This window comes from Dendronephthya gigantea, unplaced genomic scaffold (assembly GCF_004324835.1).
Source record: "Dendronephthya gigantea isolate DGI-Jeju-01 unplaced genomic scaffold, DenGig_1.0 000027F, whole genome shotgun sequence".
NCBI classification, from domain to species: Eukaryota; Metazoa; Cnidaria; class Anthozoa; order Malacalcyonacea; family Nephtheidae; genus Dendronephthya; species Dendronephthya gigantea.
Genome location: NW_021163037.1, coordinates 1879497 through 1896692, shown reverse-complemented (window position 1 = coordinate 1896692; position 17196 = coordinate 1879497). Strand labels below are relative to the sequence as shown.

At 36.6% G+C, this 17196-nt stretch overlaps 1 protein-coding gene across 1 annotated transcript; it reads left to right on the top strand.

Moving 5' to 3' along the window:
- Positions 1–16: 16 nt before the first annotated feature.
- LOC114523404 (replication factor C subunit 4-like) lies at positions 17–17179 on the top strand. The gene is made up of 13 exons (XM_028544307.1): positions 17–208; positions 1604–1771; positions 2232–2292; positions 2835–2893; positions 8226–8295; positions 8714–8787; positions 9079–9199; positions 9771–9815; positions 15235–15315; positions 15501–15581; positions 15795–15839; positions 16316–16387; positions 16714–17179. The coding sequence occupies exons 1-13, from the start codon at positions 108–110 to the stop codon at positions 16813–16815; spliced, it is 1080 nt and encodes a 359-aa protein (XP_028400108.1). The 5' UTR covers positions 17–107; the 3' UTR covers positions 16816–17179.
- The last annotated feature ends 17 nt before the right edge of the window (positions 17180–17196 follow it).

Genomic DNA, 17196 nt, shown 5'->3' with positions numbered 1-17196 from the left:
TTCAGGAAAGCGCGGGATTGCGCGGGAATGTAGAAACTCGAACACTCAATATGTCTTAGCCAATACTTGTGAGAATACAAGTATAAGAAAATACAAAATTCAGCATTATGGACGCGTTTTTAAAAGGATCTACATCTTCTACAGCATCCCTGAAGAGCAAAGTGCAGCCCACAAAGGAACCGAGGGCCGTACCATGGGTGGAGAAATAGTAAGTTTAAAACTATATTCTTCTGCTCTAGGTTCAACTTCATACACACATTTTTATAGTTATCGATGTTTGATTGGTGATCATATGATTGATGAACATATAATTGGTGAACATATAATTAATGAACATATAATTGATGAACTGAACATGCTTTGGCGACATAAAAAAATCAGTAGACTAGAATGGTGAAGACGAGGATTTGGTGGAAGCCACATTCTCAAGGTCATACCTAGTCCCTAAAATGTTGGGGGCGGGAGGATGTTGCCAAGCTAAAATTTCTTAATAAAAGATTAAAAGTTAAACGTTTCCATCAAGGAACTGAACTGTTTAATAATATATTTCATTTATCTAAATAAGACTGCTTCTCTCTGTATATCAATTTCAATATTAAAACAAATGTGAGGGGGTGCCTGCTGCTGCACTCCTAATCTCCCTTTTAATATGGTCCTGCACATTCTACAATCCTGGGTAAAGCACTTTGGTTTTTTCATTTGATTGCTAAGAAATCATTAAATGATATATTCTCATATATATATATATATATATATATATATATATATATATATATATATATATATATATATATATATATATATATATATATATATACTGAGTGTGTCTTATTGTGTGCAACACCAAAAAATTTTGAATTCAAGAATTTCAAAAAAAATCATATTTGTAACGACTAATGACTTTCAAGTCTTGCAGTATTTCAATATCTAATGTTCTCTCTTCTCGTTCTATCTACATTATCTAATTTAAAAAGGAAATTTTAAAATATAACCCAAGTAACTCAACAGTCATCATTGTTATGCAAAATGTAGAAGTGATAGAACTACTTATGCAATGCCTCCTCTTGATTGTAAAAACATAAACATACAGGATTACAAAATCTTAATTCCTATAACATAAAATTTACTTGTTATATGATATTGACATATTCTTTAACTTAGAATCAGATTAGTAGGCTCCTATAGTTTATGTTGTTTATTAATAGTTTCAATATGTGTATAATTTTTGTGAGTGAACTTGAATACAAAAGATTTCAGTTTAAAACCTTTACCATTCAACAGTGTTTATGATCTCATCAACCCCTTCTCATCTCATCAACCCCTTGTGCCAGGATGTGACCTACTACTTTCAATTAGGCCAAAGTCATGTCAAAGACAGTGCTACTGGAACCTACAATTGACTGTGGCACTTGATAATTTCATGAAAAATCCTAAATCAGTGCAAGTGCTTGGAAAGTTCTACATTACAAAGTGTTTATTTACATCAATTTCTTTTCAATTATCTGCCAACATACAGTAATAACACAAAATATTTATGTTGCTTAATCCACAATATTTCCAGTTCTGGTTCTAATTTTCCTATTATACCGTACTACTTACTTAGTCGTCCAAAATCTGTTGATGAAGTCGCTTACCAAGACGAGGTCGTAAACGTTCTGAAAAGAACACTTGAGCTGGATCAAGCAGCTGAACTTCCCAATCTTCTATTCTATGGACCACCAGGCACTGGTAAAACGTCAACAATATTGGCAATAGCAAGACAGTTGTATGGGTTAGTAATGTTTACTTATAAAGTTGAATAGGTTATTTCAGAAATCTCACGTGGTTCAATAGGAGATTTTTCCAAAGTTTTGAGCAGGACAGCTATCCCTTTTTCGGCCGATTTACCCCTGGCCTGGGCCTGATTGTTTAACGCCCGATTAACGCTAACCTGTCAGATTTTCAAAGCAATCGCTGGATGCCTACAAAACAGTTTTTCGCATGTCATTGAAATTTTGTTAGATATTTTTCTTATCTTGTTAGTTCATGCACGTACCATTTTGCCCCCAAAACTTTAAATAGTTTCCACAGTTATAGGGAAATATTGCTTACCGTTTGTTCACTGGTTAGTGGCCCAAATGTCGTGTTATATAGGTTTCTGAAAATTAGTCGTACATTTGCTCGTTGCTTACCTTACTTGTCTTAGCTCGGTCTCCGAAGTTCGCCTTCCAATATCTTTCCCTATATCTTAGACCAGAGCTGATGAAGGATCGTGTGCTAGAGTTAAACGCTTCAGATGAAAGGGGTATCGAGGTACAGTACTGTCGATTTCACATTACCAGGGAAAGAGGATCTGCGTAAAAAACAGTTTTATAAAACTTTTTAATACATTTTGTTATTGGGAAACTTTGTTTTGATGGGTTTATTAGCCTTTAAAGTTACGAGGCATGATGTAAATTGAAAATTTCTTGCCAACTTAGAAAACTGATTTGCAATTCTCGATTTGACGTCATGTTCGGTAACTTTATCAAGGCTAATAAATTTATCAAGACAAAATCTTTCAATAACAAAATGTATTGCAAAGTTTCTTAAAATACCTCAAACTTTTGATAAATATATTCAAAATACGCAACCATGGTATTAATATTCGCCTCACATTTGAAAAATAACGCGTGATTTAAAATGCAGACAATCAGATAAAGTTATCATTATTTCCGTAGATTTTAAGAGATATGTTTATATATAATATTTAACTAATTCTTCAATCTTAAAATAAAGCCATCGCTACACGTTGTTTCACGCTAAGCTATAAAAGCAAAGCGATCATCATTCCCTTTTATTCTTTGATTTTACAGGTTGTTCGAAACAAAGTGAAGAAGTTTTCTCAAAGAGCTATTTCCTCTACCACGCCCAGGTATGTCGCGATGCATATGAATTATGTATGCATGTCGTATATAAGCGTTTCGCCTTTTTTCGGAGATTTTTCGGAGAGCTGTCGTATATAAGCTACAGTATATATATATATATATATATATATATATATATATATATATATATATATATATATATATATATATATATATATATATATATATATATATGCATGCATGCATGCCTATGACGTTCCATCTGCACGGATAAACATACGTTTTTCGATCTTATCTATAAGTATAGCGGCAACTGCCAAGATTTAAAACACTGATCGTTTTGCTGAACTGAAATTCTTTGTGCGACCCCTATCTTCAAGAGCCAGAATATCCGTGACCGTGGCTGTTTGCAAATCGTGTGCGAGTTTGCGCATATTGTATTCCATGTTTTCTAACGGCGGCAGATATACATTTAAAGAAGTGCTATATATAAATAAAGAAAATATAAACTGTAAAAATTTAACTAAAGCGACGACGCATTTTGCGAGGAATTAAAAAAACATGGTATAAAATGCTTGTAACGGTCCGAACTCGTTATGTCATGTACAATCGTGCCAAGGTCAAAGAGTTTGCCGACGTGTCGTATATCGTATCACAATTTTATGAGCGGTAATAACTTCATTTGACGGACGGACGATAAATTTTTTGCGTGACTTGCGGAAATGTATAACAATTAACAACGATTACGGTATTGTTGTTCACGGGCATATAGTTAAACATATATTTACATGCCCAAGGTTTAAAACGACATGCAGGTACTTTACTGAGTCTGGGAGCGTTTTATTGTGTTTTCTTTTTAATCTCAAATAAAGCAAATATAGAATTGGGCAAAATTACTTTGCACGTCAAACTATATAGCTGCAGGCGATAAAAGTTTGACCTATAGATAAGACAAGGGGGAATGATAAAACTGTAATGTTAATATTATGACTTTGAGATACGAATGAGAAATCTTTATTACTTTAATATTATTACTTTGAGATAAGAATAAGAAAGACTAAAGTAGTTAGAGTAAACAAAAATTCTCGCGAAAAAGATCAATATTCATCAAAGTGAAGCAAAATTCGTTATGTCAGAATCTCGTTGAGCCATCTTTTTTAAACATCTCACGTGTGTTTATTTCGGCTTTATCGTGGAAGGCAATATTAGCAAACCATGTCGAATTTTGCGCGCGTCAAATGCAATTAATTAAGACAATAGATAATGATGTGATAACCTTCATTAAGCTTCATTATACGTACTGTTTAGATTGCATTTGACGCGACGGAAATTCGACGTTGAAAACGGACCTCTGTTATCGGTTATTTTGCAAAATAGAACGAACGTGTCGTTAACTATGAATTTAAGCCACTTCATTGTATAGGCGTGACGCAGTTAACGTTTCGCAGATTTTGAATCCTGAAAATGGCGCTTCATACAGCAGACCTTGTGTCATTTGCCTTCGAATTGTGTTCGAAAAGTACCGTTGAGATGATCACTTCAGAGTTGGCCATCTCGATTGTCAATGGCGTCCTCTGTGTTCTCGGAACTGTGGCAAACGCCATGATCATCACGGCGTACCACCGCAACCGCCGTCTACAAACAACTGAAAATTTCATTTTCCTTGTCCTTGCCTTCACGGATATAACGGTGACATCGTATGTGCAACCTTTGTTCATTGTTATAGACACGATTCGTTTTTTTCCGGGAACGTGTGTTAAATGGCTTGTCACGCTCGGTGTGTCGTCCTTCTTCGTGTGTTGTGTGTTATCACTATCAATCATTCTCGTTCTCAGCGTGGTCAATTTTGTTTCCCTAGCATATCCGTACCGTTATCCGAGCATCGTAACGAAGCCTCGTTTGAAAGCCACACTTCTCGCTCATTTTCTGCTTGTTTTTCTAGCATCGCTCATAGCAGTTCGCGTCGCGCTTAAGATATTTCATTATGTGATCGTATGTGCCGCTTCGGTCACCATCCTTTTTGTCATCTATAATTGGAACTGGACGTTACACGTTGTTCGTCACCATCGCATCGCGATCCACGCCGCCCAGCCTTCGTCGTTTCGTCAAATTGCGAAAAAAAAGAAGATCAAGCGATCGACGGCGACTGCTTTTTTCGTTATCTCAAGCTTGCTGATTTCGTATCTGCCATTGATGGGATTTTTGGTTTATTTTTCATTCGCTGCTGAAATCTCGCTGATCGTAGGAGATATTTCGTTTCAGGTGGCGATGACGATGGCCTTCATGAACTCTGTGTTCAATCCTCTCCTTGTGTTCTGGAGGTGCAGCCTTTTTAGAGGAACTGTGGCCAATTTGTGCCAGGCAAGGTCTTCTTCATGCTATGCGCGTTGACAATTTGGACTTATTTCGATTCATGTGAAGTGAATTGATGTTTACACCTTGTAATAAGGGAATGCACAAATATGGACGTGCCTGATGAACCGTTATACTTAGAAATACACTGTCCTCTGCATAAGAAGAAACGAGTTCGATTAATGTGATTGGTTCCAGCGCGTGCTGGGATGAATCTCCAGTAAAGATCGAATTAAGGAGTATGTCCATCCCGATCTGTTGGATCATTGTCCATGGTTGGATAAAATATTTCGCCGTGCAGCCAATCCTGACAAACCTCGATATTTAAGTCGAGCTAGTATAACTGAAAGTAAACTTGCATTGGTAAAAGCTGTATTACAATATAATAAAGTACCAAACTAAATAACTACAATCTTGTGCGAATGGTACACTCTTTGGCCGTCGCGTCAGTGATACAAATTGATTCTGACAATATATATCATTTTCGGAGAATGCTAGCGAGACCGTCAGGAAAAACGTGCCTTGGTGAAGGTAGAGATAGTGAACTCATTCAACTCCTGGTTAGAAATATTCCTGTAACTGATGACTGCTAGAATAGTCATGGTGGTGGTGTTTTGTATATAATATATACTGAGTGGGACATGCGCGCGTATGACCCTGAAAAGGTCTTCTTTTTGTAGTTACGATAGTTTACCCAGAAGATCTCTTTAGGAAATCATTCATATGATATGTTTACATGAATTTTGGGAGATGGTCATATGGCAAATGTTATTATGGTCATATGGCCAATGTTTTTTTCATCGTGCTTTGCTGCACGTAATGTACTTCGGAATATCCGCGCGAAGTAAACATTCACGGCAGCCGTTCAGATCGAACGAAATCACCACTTAAATTAGTGGAAAACTAGGTCGGCGCAAAATGTTTGACCCTAAAACTACATTTTCATTGATTAACACGCACGATCAGGTGTATTTACTATTCGTGTAAACCGCCTGTCATCATTTTAATCATGCAATTCTATCATGTTATTAGTAAACTATTGATTCCTCTTGAAATGTATAGCTTAATAATATATTAAACAATTATTGAATGAGGTTGAGCAGGATATGAGGAATTATTAAGGCCGAGGTTTGTGTTATCTGCCGAAGCCGAAGGCTGAGGCGGATAACACAAACCGAGGCCTTGATAATTCCTCATATCCTGCGAGAACCGAATTCAATAATTGTTTTATTATTTATTTGCAAAAATTGAACCTTTTCTTTGATGAAGCCATTCGTATTTTCCCGCTTTTAGGTTTTGGCACAAGCCGCATAAATTAGCGTGACGTCATACCGTGCAATAATTTTTTTCATATCTGACGAAGTGACGTCAAACGTGCAATAATTTTTTTCATATCCGACGAAGTGACGTCACTGTCCAAATTTGGGCAGCTGCCGAGCGGATATGACGATTTCGCCAACAGCTGCTGGCCAATCAAAACTCTTGACTCATTTTCAATAAATAATAATGTCACATATATAATACCTTTTTTAGAAATCAATTTGTCATGATTAAATGATGCTGCTTTCTATTTACATTTTTGTACGCTTCTATGTGTGTAAAAATATGAAACGTAAATATTGTCAAAATCAGTAACGTTACTTTTGTCAGTAACGGAACATTTGTGCATAATGATCAAGTTTTTGTAATTTTGCGAACAACAATATTGATTGCATGTATGTCATATTAGACACGATCAATATATTTAATATTAGTTATTATTATTTATTGAAAATGAGTCAAGAGTTTTGATTGGCCAGCAGCTGTTGGCGAAATCGTCATATCCGCTCGGCAGCTGCCCAAATTTGGACAGTGACGTCACTTCGTCGGATATGAAAAAAATTATTGCACGTTTGACGTCACTTCGTCAGATATGAAAAAAATTATTGCACGGTATGACGTCACGCTAATTTATGCGGCTTGTGCCAAAACCTAAAAGCGGGAAAATACGAATGGCTTCATCAAAGAAAAGGTTCAATTTTTGCAAATAAATAATAAAACAATTATTGAATTCGGTTCTCGCAGGATATGAGGAATTATCAAGGCCTCGGTTTGTGTTATCCGCCTCAGCCTTCGGCTTCGGCAGATAACACAAACCTCGGCCTTAATAATTCCTCATATCCTGCTCAACCTCATTCAATAATTGTTTAATGTAAACTGTCTTTCAAGATTTTAGTCTGTTCATGCAATCAAGTTATTTTAAAATAGTAATACAGTTTTGATTTTATCTCGAAATAACTTAATAATATACAGGTTTCGTTTCATATATTCTTCAGTATTAACTGTGGTATTATTATATGGCAAGCGTCACTTCCGGTGAAATGGAGCTCAATCAGGACAGGCGTTACCCCTGATCCATTACGAGATGAAAAACAGAGAAATTCTGTGAAAATGAAAAATGAAAAATGCACAAATAAATGTTCGAGAGAAAATTTAATTGCTTTTGAAATGAATAAGACGTCCCTAGACAGTTTAGGTAAACTAAACAATTCAATATTTTGTTTTTGTTTTTATCAAATGCGTACCAGGCTACTAATACGAATTCATGCATTTCTTGTTTATTTCAAGTGCAAATACATGCCTTATGCCATATAATAAACTTTTTATTAACCTCGCTTGCTCGGTCTTTACCGAGAAATATCGGACCTCGATTTTTTTGTACAAACCTCGCTCTTCCACCTCGGTCTGCTTGATATTTCTCGGTAAAGACCTCGCGCTCGGTTAATAAGAAGTTATCATTATTATATTTATCATAATAACTATATATAGCTACAATTGGTACCCGTACCCAATTTTATTAGTCCGGTTCAGGCTACCAAAACAAAAGCCGAGCACAGATGAAATGAGTAGGGGTAGCCGTGCCGTTCCATTAAATCGAGTTTAGTGTAAAGAGGCTTTAACCATCCCGTTCCTGGTTCCTGGACTGCATGGGGCTTTATATACGAACTGCGACCATGCATCGTGTCTAACTTCTTCCCTCTCTTTTAGTGGGAAGAAATGCCCTCCTTTTAAGATAGTCATCTTGGATGAAGCAGATTCTATGACGAGAAATGCTCAGGTGAGTGTTCAGTCCGTGACGTTTTCCACCGTTTGTTCGAGTCGCAATGGGGACAACTCTTGATAATTACATATCCCTTAAGAGAAATTCCTGTGGATATTATCAGACGCGCAAACATCATGTCATCGGGAGCCCAATTACGCGATACCAGATTCGCATCACGTATCATCAGGGGCCAGTTGTAACACTAGTTAATTTTTACTGTAGTTAAGGCCGGAATTGGCCGGTGCAGAATAGCGAATTTCTGAGTTAACTAGCATTTAACCATGCATGCAACATGTAGTCAAAGAGTTTTATACGACCGGCCCCAGGACATCAGGTTTAACCACCTCGCAATACTGAGTTTAGGACGTTGAACGTGATGTCCTGATAGTGGGAATTAATCTGAAGGCTCTAAAATGTACACATTTATATTTAGGCGGCACTTCGAAGGACCATGGAGAAACAAAACAAAACGACAAGGTTCTGCCTTATCTGCAACTATGTGAGCCGGTGAGCATAATAATGATATAATTAACAATTATACCACGAGCTCGAGTCGTATATGAGCTGATAGCCGACGAGGTGCGTAAAACCGAGTTGGCTATCAGCCATATACGACGAGAGCGAGTGGTATAATTGTTTTATAATATAGCCAAATACCATTTCTATTCTCCACTCTCCAGACAGCACTCTCCAGAATTCTGCCAGGTGGAAAAAATCTGTTCCTTCAAACTAGGGAATTTAGTATAATTATTATGCTTATAACTATAGTGGACGATGAGTTTTTTTCATCAATTATAGAATTATTGAGCCCCTCACTTCACGATGTTCCAAATTTCGTTTTAAACCTCTACATGATGACATTCTGGTAAAAAGACTAAAGGAAATTTGTGGCAAAGAAAGCGTTCAATATGAATCTGGAGTAAGACATTTATTAAATTATTATAATAGATTTAATTACCGCGTCATATATACAAAGTTGATATAAATTTGGCCAAACGACTTCGCCCGAAAGCATTGTGGATGGCAACTGCAGCTAACTGTATAAAAAGCTGTATGATACATTGATTTCAGATTTTAGGGCTTTTGCAATATTGTAAAATATTTACCTAAAATTTTATCTTACCTAAAGGCAAGATTGATAAGGCAAAGTTGTCCAGGTCCGAAAGGTTTCCAGTGAACTCTATATAGAAGTGTGAAATCACTGAAATGCCAACTCCACAGACTGTTCTGTGATTGCATGTTTGAATATTCGGCGAATATCGTGCTTATATGGGGCAAAAATTTAAAAGAATCAGGTATTTCAGTATGTTTTTGTCCTTCAACCGTCTCTTCAACCAATTTCTCCTCAAGACGACCGAAAACTACGTAGAGTTCACTGGGAAATTCAGGTCCTGCAAATGAGTAATCAACGCAGGCAATTTAGCTACGAAAGGCCCGTGTCGTAGCTGTATATTTTTCCCCCAATGTATTTCTTTCTCCACATTTCAAAGGTCATAGAAGAACTTGTAAAAGTATCCGAAGGTGACATGCGAAAGGTAAACAATGATATGTGTTAACATTGATGTATACACTTGCGTTACAAGTTTTTAATTATAAATTAATATCGATTAGCTAGTCAATATGTTTGGAGATGCATTTATTTCTACATGAATTGGGAAACATTGAACGATATTCAGTCGGTTTCGTTTTTAAAACGTTATTAATCACGATAAGAAAGCTGAAAAGTATTACTGGCAATTTTCTGTATTGTATGACAACATGCCATACGGCGTCAACGATCAATCTGAATTTTTTTTCGATTATCCCAGAGCCTTAATTTATGACAAGATATTCAGCTCCGTTTTCGCGAACCCGAAGCCATGAACCCGGAGCTGAATATCCTGTCATAAATGACATATGTCCCTCCGCTATAGAGGATCGCGGGCTTGGAAAACACGATTGTGTCGGTGATAGGCAGATGAGACAAAGTGGTGTCATATACTTCTTAACATGCACCTGCATGTCTCTTTGTGCGCAATACAGGACATCAATGCACTCTTTGTTAAATATTTTGACCACGACTTTTTTCGAACGCGACTATATAAAAAAAGGCCGGGCGATTTTTTTTAATTCAAGCAACATTCCCAAGTGTGTGGATCAGGCCACTCAAACACTGATTCAAACACTTTTTAAACACAGAAACCATAAAGTAATTGTTTTTAGAATAACATCAACAAGGTAGTCTTCTATTTTTATTTCAAAAAGCGAATAAAGTTCCGTGTTTGGATAGTCCGATGATGACATCGAGCAATCAGAATACGCGTTATATACATGTTATTAGGGACCTTAAGCATGTAAAACGGGAACACGACGACGGCAGCCATCAACACAATGCATGCTTTATTCAAAAGAAATGAATTATTAAATACCTATGGGAGTTTTATACGTGATCTACGTTGTTTACAATAGCAAACGTCGTTTATTACGTCCTATGTAGAACGTCTGCATTTCAGGACCCAGTGAGCGCTACCGCGAATTAGGCTCTATATAGAATTGTCCCTAAACGTAAAAACAGTGTTTTCAAGGTCTTATATCTCATTAAATTGGTACAATTGATAATATACAACAACGCTTTACCATAACACTAATTTAAAAGAGTATTCCAACCACGTCGTCCCTATTAATTTATAACACTTGACTACATACATTTAAGTTGCAAGCGTGCGTCACTGACTACAATGTATATAATTCAATTGAAAGAGGTTAAAATTAATTTCGTTACTTCATTTGGTTAGAACAATTAACGTTTGCATGCAACTTCTTATAGCTATATTCAGTTCAATCACGTGAGATTTAAATTCTCCTGGGGTCGGTTGTACAAAAACGTAGTTAACTTTTAACCATATATAGTTAGTGACAGAATTGTCCAATCGAGGTATGTATATTTCTGAATTAACTACGATTTAATTACGCAAAATGTAGTTAAAAGTTTTATACAACCGGCCCCTGACAACGTTTATTGAACAGCTGGTGCCATATTGATCTTTATACTTTACACGCACTCAAGTGGTTTTCGTTGATGGCTGCATTTAAGTATAAATTATAAAAGTATGCGAAGTCTCTGGTTTGGTTCAGTGATATTGCATGGGGTGTTTCGTCTCATAAAATAAAGTTCATTCCGTATTTTCATCATCAAGTTCTTCGTTGTTTTAAGGTCTGCCCACACGATCCAATTTTCTTGGAACCAATTCACGACTGATGGATGTTTTGTAGTGTGTTGACTGCTTCATTTGCAATGTATACGGGCAGCAAATCATGCAATGCAGTACTTTTTTTACGATAGCACATTATAGCTATATAAATTCCATTTGTCAGAAATGATTTAGATCCAACAAAATTGGATCATGAGGACCAAGGCCAAAGCAAACCTATATTCGCACCCCAACAGCTGCTATTTTATTCAGAAAGGTCCAAAAAAATGAGGGTTATTGATAGTCAGTCACACTGACGTGTAACTCACAAACGTCAGACTACATTCCTTCGAATTTCAGTTCAAATGAAAACAAACGCCTGCTTAAAACTGTACGTATATTGCACTATTTTGCTCGTACTCCATTTTCACCGTGATTGCCAGCATTCTGTGCCGGCGTATGTGCGCGACTTTCATTGCTGCGGCGTCTGAACTTCAGTTGAAAATATTCGGTGAACATTTTTCTGTTTCTTTCCATACCGAAGAAATACACGAAAGGGTTGCAGCAGGAATTGATGAATGTGCAAGCGGTTAACCAGCGCCAGACCGTGTTTTTTTCGTGATCCGTTAAGCTTTTGTTCACGGTTGAATATATTCGGTAGATGCAGAAGGGAAGAAACACCACATAGAACAGGACCGTGATCGTGAAGGTTGTGAGTACACTTTTTCGAAAAGAGTCGTGTCCGCCTCGAAATCTTTCTCCCATCATCGCTATCATCGATACCACCACTCCGGTCTTTTTTTTCGCTATCCTAAGTAAAACGCCATAAATGATCGAAAGCACTATGAGCTGAGCGAAGGATATTGATGCCAGAAATATTTCGTAGTCCTCGTGAATTAAGAGATCGTAGCTGAAGTAGTGAATTATTCCCAAAACGAAAGATGACAGCCACGATATGCCAATGAAAGTCGAACACATGTTAGATGTTATCAACAAGTTATACCTCAGCGGCCAAACGACAGCCGTGAACCGGTCCAACGCAATGCAAATAATGGCATTGCCGGTTTGAAAAATACACACGACATATAAGGACGCGTATATGCGGTACTCATTGGTGCTTTCGCGCAATGCCAGCAGATATGTGCGCCAAGGGAGATACGTTGTTAATGCAACGAAGTCCGATATCGCTAAGTTCAAAGTCAATCTGTCGGACGGGGACATCCTTCTGCCGCGACGCGAGAGAAAGTAAATTATCTCACATAAATTTGCCGAAGTTCCAATAACTATTTGAATGGAAGTGAAAATCACGAGCCCTGTTGCAGCTTCAGAACTTAGATACCTCTTAGTCTTCGACATATTCCTTTTTCACACTGGACGCATTTAAAAATTATATTCCGTAATCATTTTTAATAGTCTGCACAGCACGTGGTATTATCACCAGTCACCACAATTTTTATAGGAGTCCCTGTAGCTATATAGGAAGCGTTCCTTACTGAGCTATATACGAGAAAATCTTCTTTGACGTGAAATGCTATAAAATTATTATATAGCTTTTCATCGTTTTTCTGAGTGCATTATAGCAGGAGCAAAGACAAAGTTCTCACAAATCCTCGTTTCGTTCAAATGCTTGCATGTTCAAAATGTACTTGCCACTTGTCAAAGAAAATTTGCCTATATGCAAATCGGGCTTGCAAATGTGTGTTTTCCCGGCCTTTCATTGGACAAGAGATCCACACGTGGCGGTATTAAAGACTCCATATTTACGCGTGATCAACAGTGTGGACAACATAAGCGGACAATACTAAGTAAAAGCCTGGTAAAAGGCATAGTTTTCAGCAACATTCTAATTGGCTAACGAGCAGTTTGTATTTTTTTGTTTCTATTTTTGGATTTTGCATTAAGTTTGCATTTTTGTTTTGTTAATATTAAGCTTAATTTATTACTCTGTCAGTTTACATGCGGTATACAATTTATTGATCGTTAGACGTTACAGCTTAAATAACAGTTAAAAATTTCACCTTTAAAGCGTCAAACTGACAATAAATGAGCGAATATTTCTTTATAATTAAGCTTTGGATTGACATGCATTTTTTTTGTTAAAATATCAATTTACAGTTTTGTTTTTGAGTTTTGTCTTTGAAAACACTTAAAGTTGAAACAATGGTGTGATAGCTTTTTGTAGTCGGGTATGTTTTTGCAGACCGACATTTCAAGCAAATTTACAAATAAACTCCATTTTTTAACAAAGCAAATACGAAATAAACAAAATTGACACCTACCTGTTTAAAACATGCGGTAGCTTATAGTTATATAGATTACATATTAAACCGTTCCTCTTTCCTCTTTCATCGCTTATAGCCTTAAACTGCATCCGTGCATGTTCTTTAAAAATTATCGATGTGTTTGCTCATATGAACAAATAAATTTGCTCACTTTAAGCATTTTAATAGCCACATTTTAAGCTGCATGAAAGCTTTGAGCCTTCGTATATCGAGCTTATGAACTGAATTCAGCCCGCGAACTCGCTTTTTTTCGGATATAGGCTGATTGAATATTTATGTACACTACATCACAAAAACTAGATGCTCCTGACTTCATGGCAGATCTAAAAAATTAGGAAGCAAACGAAATCTATCAAGTTTTCAAATAACTCTAGCACTTCAACTTTTTTATTCATTTTCACGCATGCATATGGTGCGATGAAACTCAGTGGCAGTGCTTTTTCATTTATTAATTATAATTATTATTTTATTGTGTTTTCTATATATCAACTTCAACATAATTGCAATTTGGAACACGTTAATAAATGTTCATGTTTCCTACCGGTGCGGCCTTTGCTGAAACTTCGCCTAATAGTTCCAAAAAAATTTGTTCGATGCCTTTCCATCTGGAAGAAATACACGAAAGGGTTAAACGAGAAAGCGGTCAGCCACCGCCAAGTTTTGTTCGACGTTGAATATACCCTGTAGATGCAATAAGGCAGAAATGTGCTGTTGAACCATAACATGATTTTAAAGGATGTGAATACACTTTTCCTCAAGTGAGAGAATTGCGCTTGAAGTCTTCCTTGCAACTTTGAAAGGTTTCTTGCCTGCGTGTTCTTGCTGCTCTTACTATGGCACCATAGATGGATGAAAGTACGATCAGTTGAGCGAATGATATTGTTATCAAAAATAGTTTATATTTCTGATGTACATCGAAATCGTAGCTGGAACGATGCAAGATCCCGAGAATGACAGCCGACTTCCACGATATGCATGGCTATGAGACCTGAACATGCTTGAGATATATCAAGAGTTTATACCTCAATGGACGTACGGCCGTAAGCCAATCTAGCGCAACACATATGACAGCATTGCCAGTTACAAAAATGCACACCACATACAAGGAAGTGTATATACCGTAATCATGCACCAGTCCTTTTTCGGAGTACCAGCAAATATGCGCGCCAAAGAGGATATACGTTGTTAATGCAATGAGTCAGATATATGGCAAAGTTTAATATCAGTTTATCGTAATAGACAATCGTTTGCCGCGACGTTAGATGAGATAATTTCCCATAAATTTGACGGAGCTCCGATTACCATTTGAAAAGAAATGAAAATCTTCTTGTGAACTGAGAAACGTCGTTGACGTTGTTGCCGCCATTCTTGCTTTATGATATTAAATAAATTTATTGTTTGAAAATTTTCTTCACTCAAATACCATGCACGCATTTGTACTATTAAGCCCAAATTGTATCCGCGTTACACGATTGTATACTTAAAGAAATATGTGATTTTAGGCAATAACCTACCTCCAAAGTGCTTCGAGATTGAAAGGAGATGAACAGGTCGCAGTTCAAGATATTGTCGAAATCTCTGGTGTATGTATATCCCAGGCTTCTTTTCGAGTTTTTAATAACAATTTAACAATCCTTCAGACATGGTACCGCAGTCAGGATTATCTGATAGCGCATGATACTCATGCAGAATACTAAGTTGTAAAAATCAACAAACCATTTGTAGACTATAGTTATTAAAAAACCATGCTAAAAAGTCTTTCTTTTAGATTGTTCCTGAAAATGTCATAGACGCTATTCTTGATTCGGCTACTTCTAATTCGTTTGAAAGATTAGATTCTTCTGTAAAGGTAAAATACTATATATGGAAATAATACCAACTTCAAAGTACAGAATTGGGAAAAACTGTCTACGTTTGTTGTGATTTCAACAACCAATTTTCATTTGATTATCAAACTCATTTACTCCCCTTTGGATACCAAGTGCGGTGAAATCAATTTTACTGGTATAAGCTGTATAAACGTACGGTAGCAGGCAGATCTTTAATCAAATTTTACACATAGGACATTATATTGGAAGGCTATCCTGGAGCTCAAATCATTAGTCAGGTAAGATCATGTGCGTGTCTACCAAATTTTTGCGGGGAAAAGGTCATGACATATGGCAGCTTCATTTTCAACACCTTTAGACCAACTGCATAGTGACCGCTTTATTCACGATTTTGCCGAAATCAATTCGCAAGCTTGTTTTTTATACCTCATGCAGGCTTGTATATTGACTTCTTTGTTGCCTCCGCATTTTGTTTCGCTATAAGTTCCATCGATCGCGTTTCATTCTTCCTATTTTTCTCTTCCTGAGTAGTCTAGGTTGTCATTTTTGGTGTGCGGATCTCGGTTTTGGACGTTGTTTTTCTTATAGCTTTCTCCGCATTTCTTTAGTGTTATGCTTATGTTTACTAAGGGGGGATGTAAACTAGTAAAATCGACATAATCTTCAACTTTGCGATAAATGTGAAGTTGAAACATGATTTATGGCACTATAATATAATTGTGAAATAATGAATAATAATTTAATCATCTTTTAGATCCATGACCGCATAGTTGAAATAGACCATATTACTGATAAACAAAAGTCCGTGATCACAGAAAGGCTAGCGGTTTGTACCACACTATAACAAGTATTTTATAATAATATGAGAAAATGTCACTTCATTGTAAATGCAGCTGACAGCTCAACCCGAAGATGAAGGCCACATGCAGGACAGAAATCTAACAATTTGAATTCCATTCTCAGCCTTTTGGAGGTAGTCTGCAGGCGAGAATAAAATTGACTGCAACTAAATTGAGTGCAGCGTAAACGGGACTAAAGTAGTACAAAATGGTGATTGGGACTTTAGAATAAAGTGTATATAATTATAGCTCTGCCAAGAGAGAGAAGGTGGAGATAAATCTGATCTATATTTTACATTTATCTACTTTTCAGATCGTCGACAAATGCCTGTCTGACGGCGCAGATGAATACCTCCAATTGTTAGATTTGTGCTCCACCATAATGACCCAGTTTTGTAAGGATAGGTCGAGTTAGAACTATAAAAGTGTAACTTGTTGCTTCTCGTAGAACCTGCATGCATGCTTGCTACAGATTACGAAAACGGATACATATTAAATTTACAAAATATTGCGTATATTTGTAGCATACGAAATATTAAAGTCTCGGTAAATTTTTTTGTATATAGATCTCACGTTATAATACAGTAGCTAAATCCAATTTGTCGACGTGTTCGTCCCTCTAACAAGCTCAATTATTGTATGCCATGAGTTTAATTTCACCATTGGTGAGGTACGTTGTGTGTTAGCTTTACGCTTGGAAACAAAAAACAGGTATATTGTGTTGTTGATACTTAATTGGAATTAATCGCACGTTGAATGATTTACTTGTTTTGCAAATTCTAATAGGACGAAAACA

Excerpts from the sequence above, each read along its gene's own strand:
- LOC114523404 (XM_028544307.1), top strand. The coding sequence starts at position 108 with ATGGACGCGTTTTTAAAAGGATCTACATCTTCTACAGCATCCCTGAAG. Across the intron at positions 9,200-9,770 it reads GCGTTCAATATGAATCTGGA|GTCATAGAAGAACTTGTAAA; the intron begins GTAAGACATTTA and ends CACATTTCAAAG. Across the intron at positions 15,316-15,500 it reads ATATTGTCGAAATCTCTGGT|ATTGTTCCTGAAAATGTCAT; the intron begins GTATGTATATCC and ends TCTTTCTTTTAG.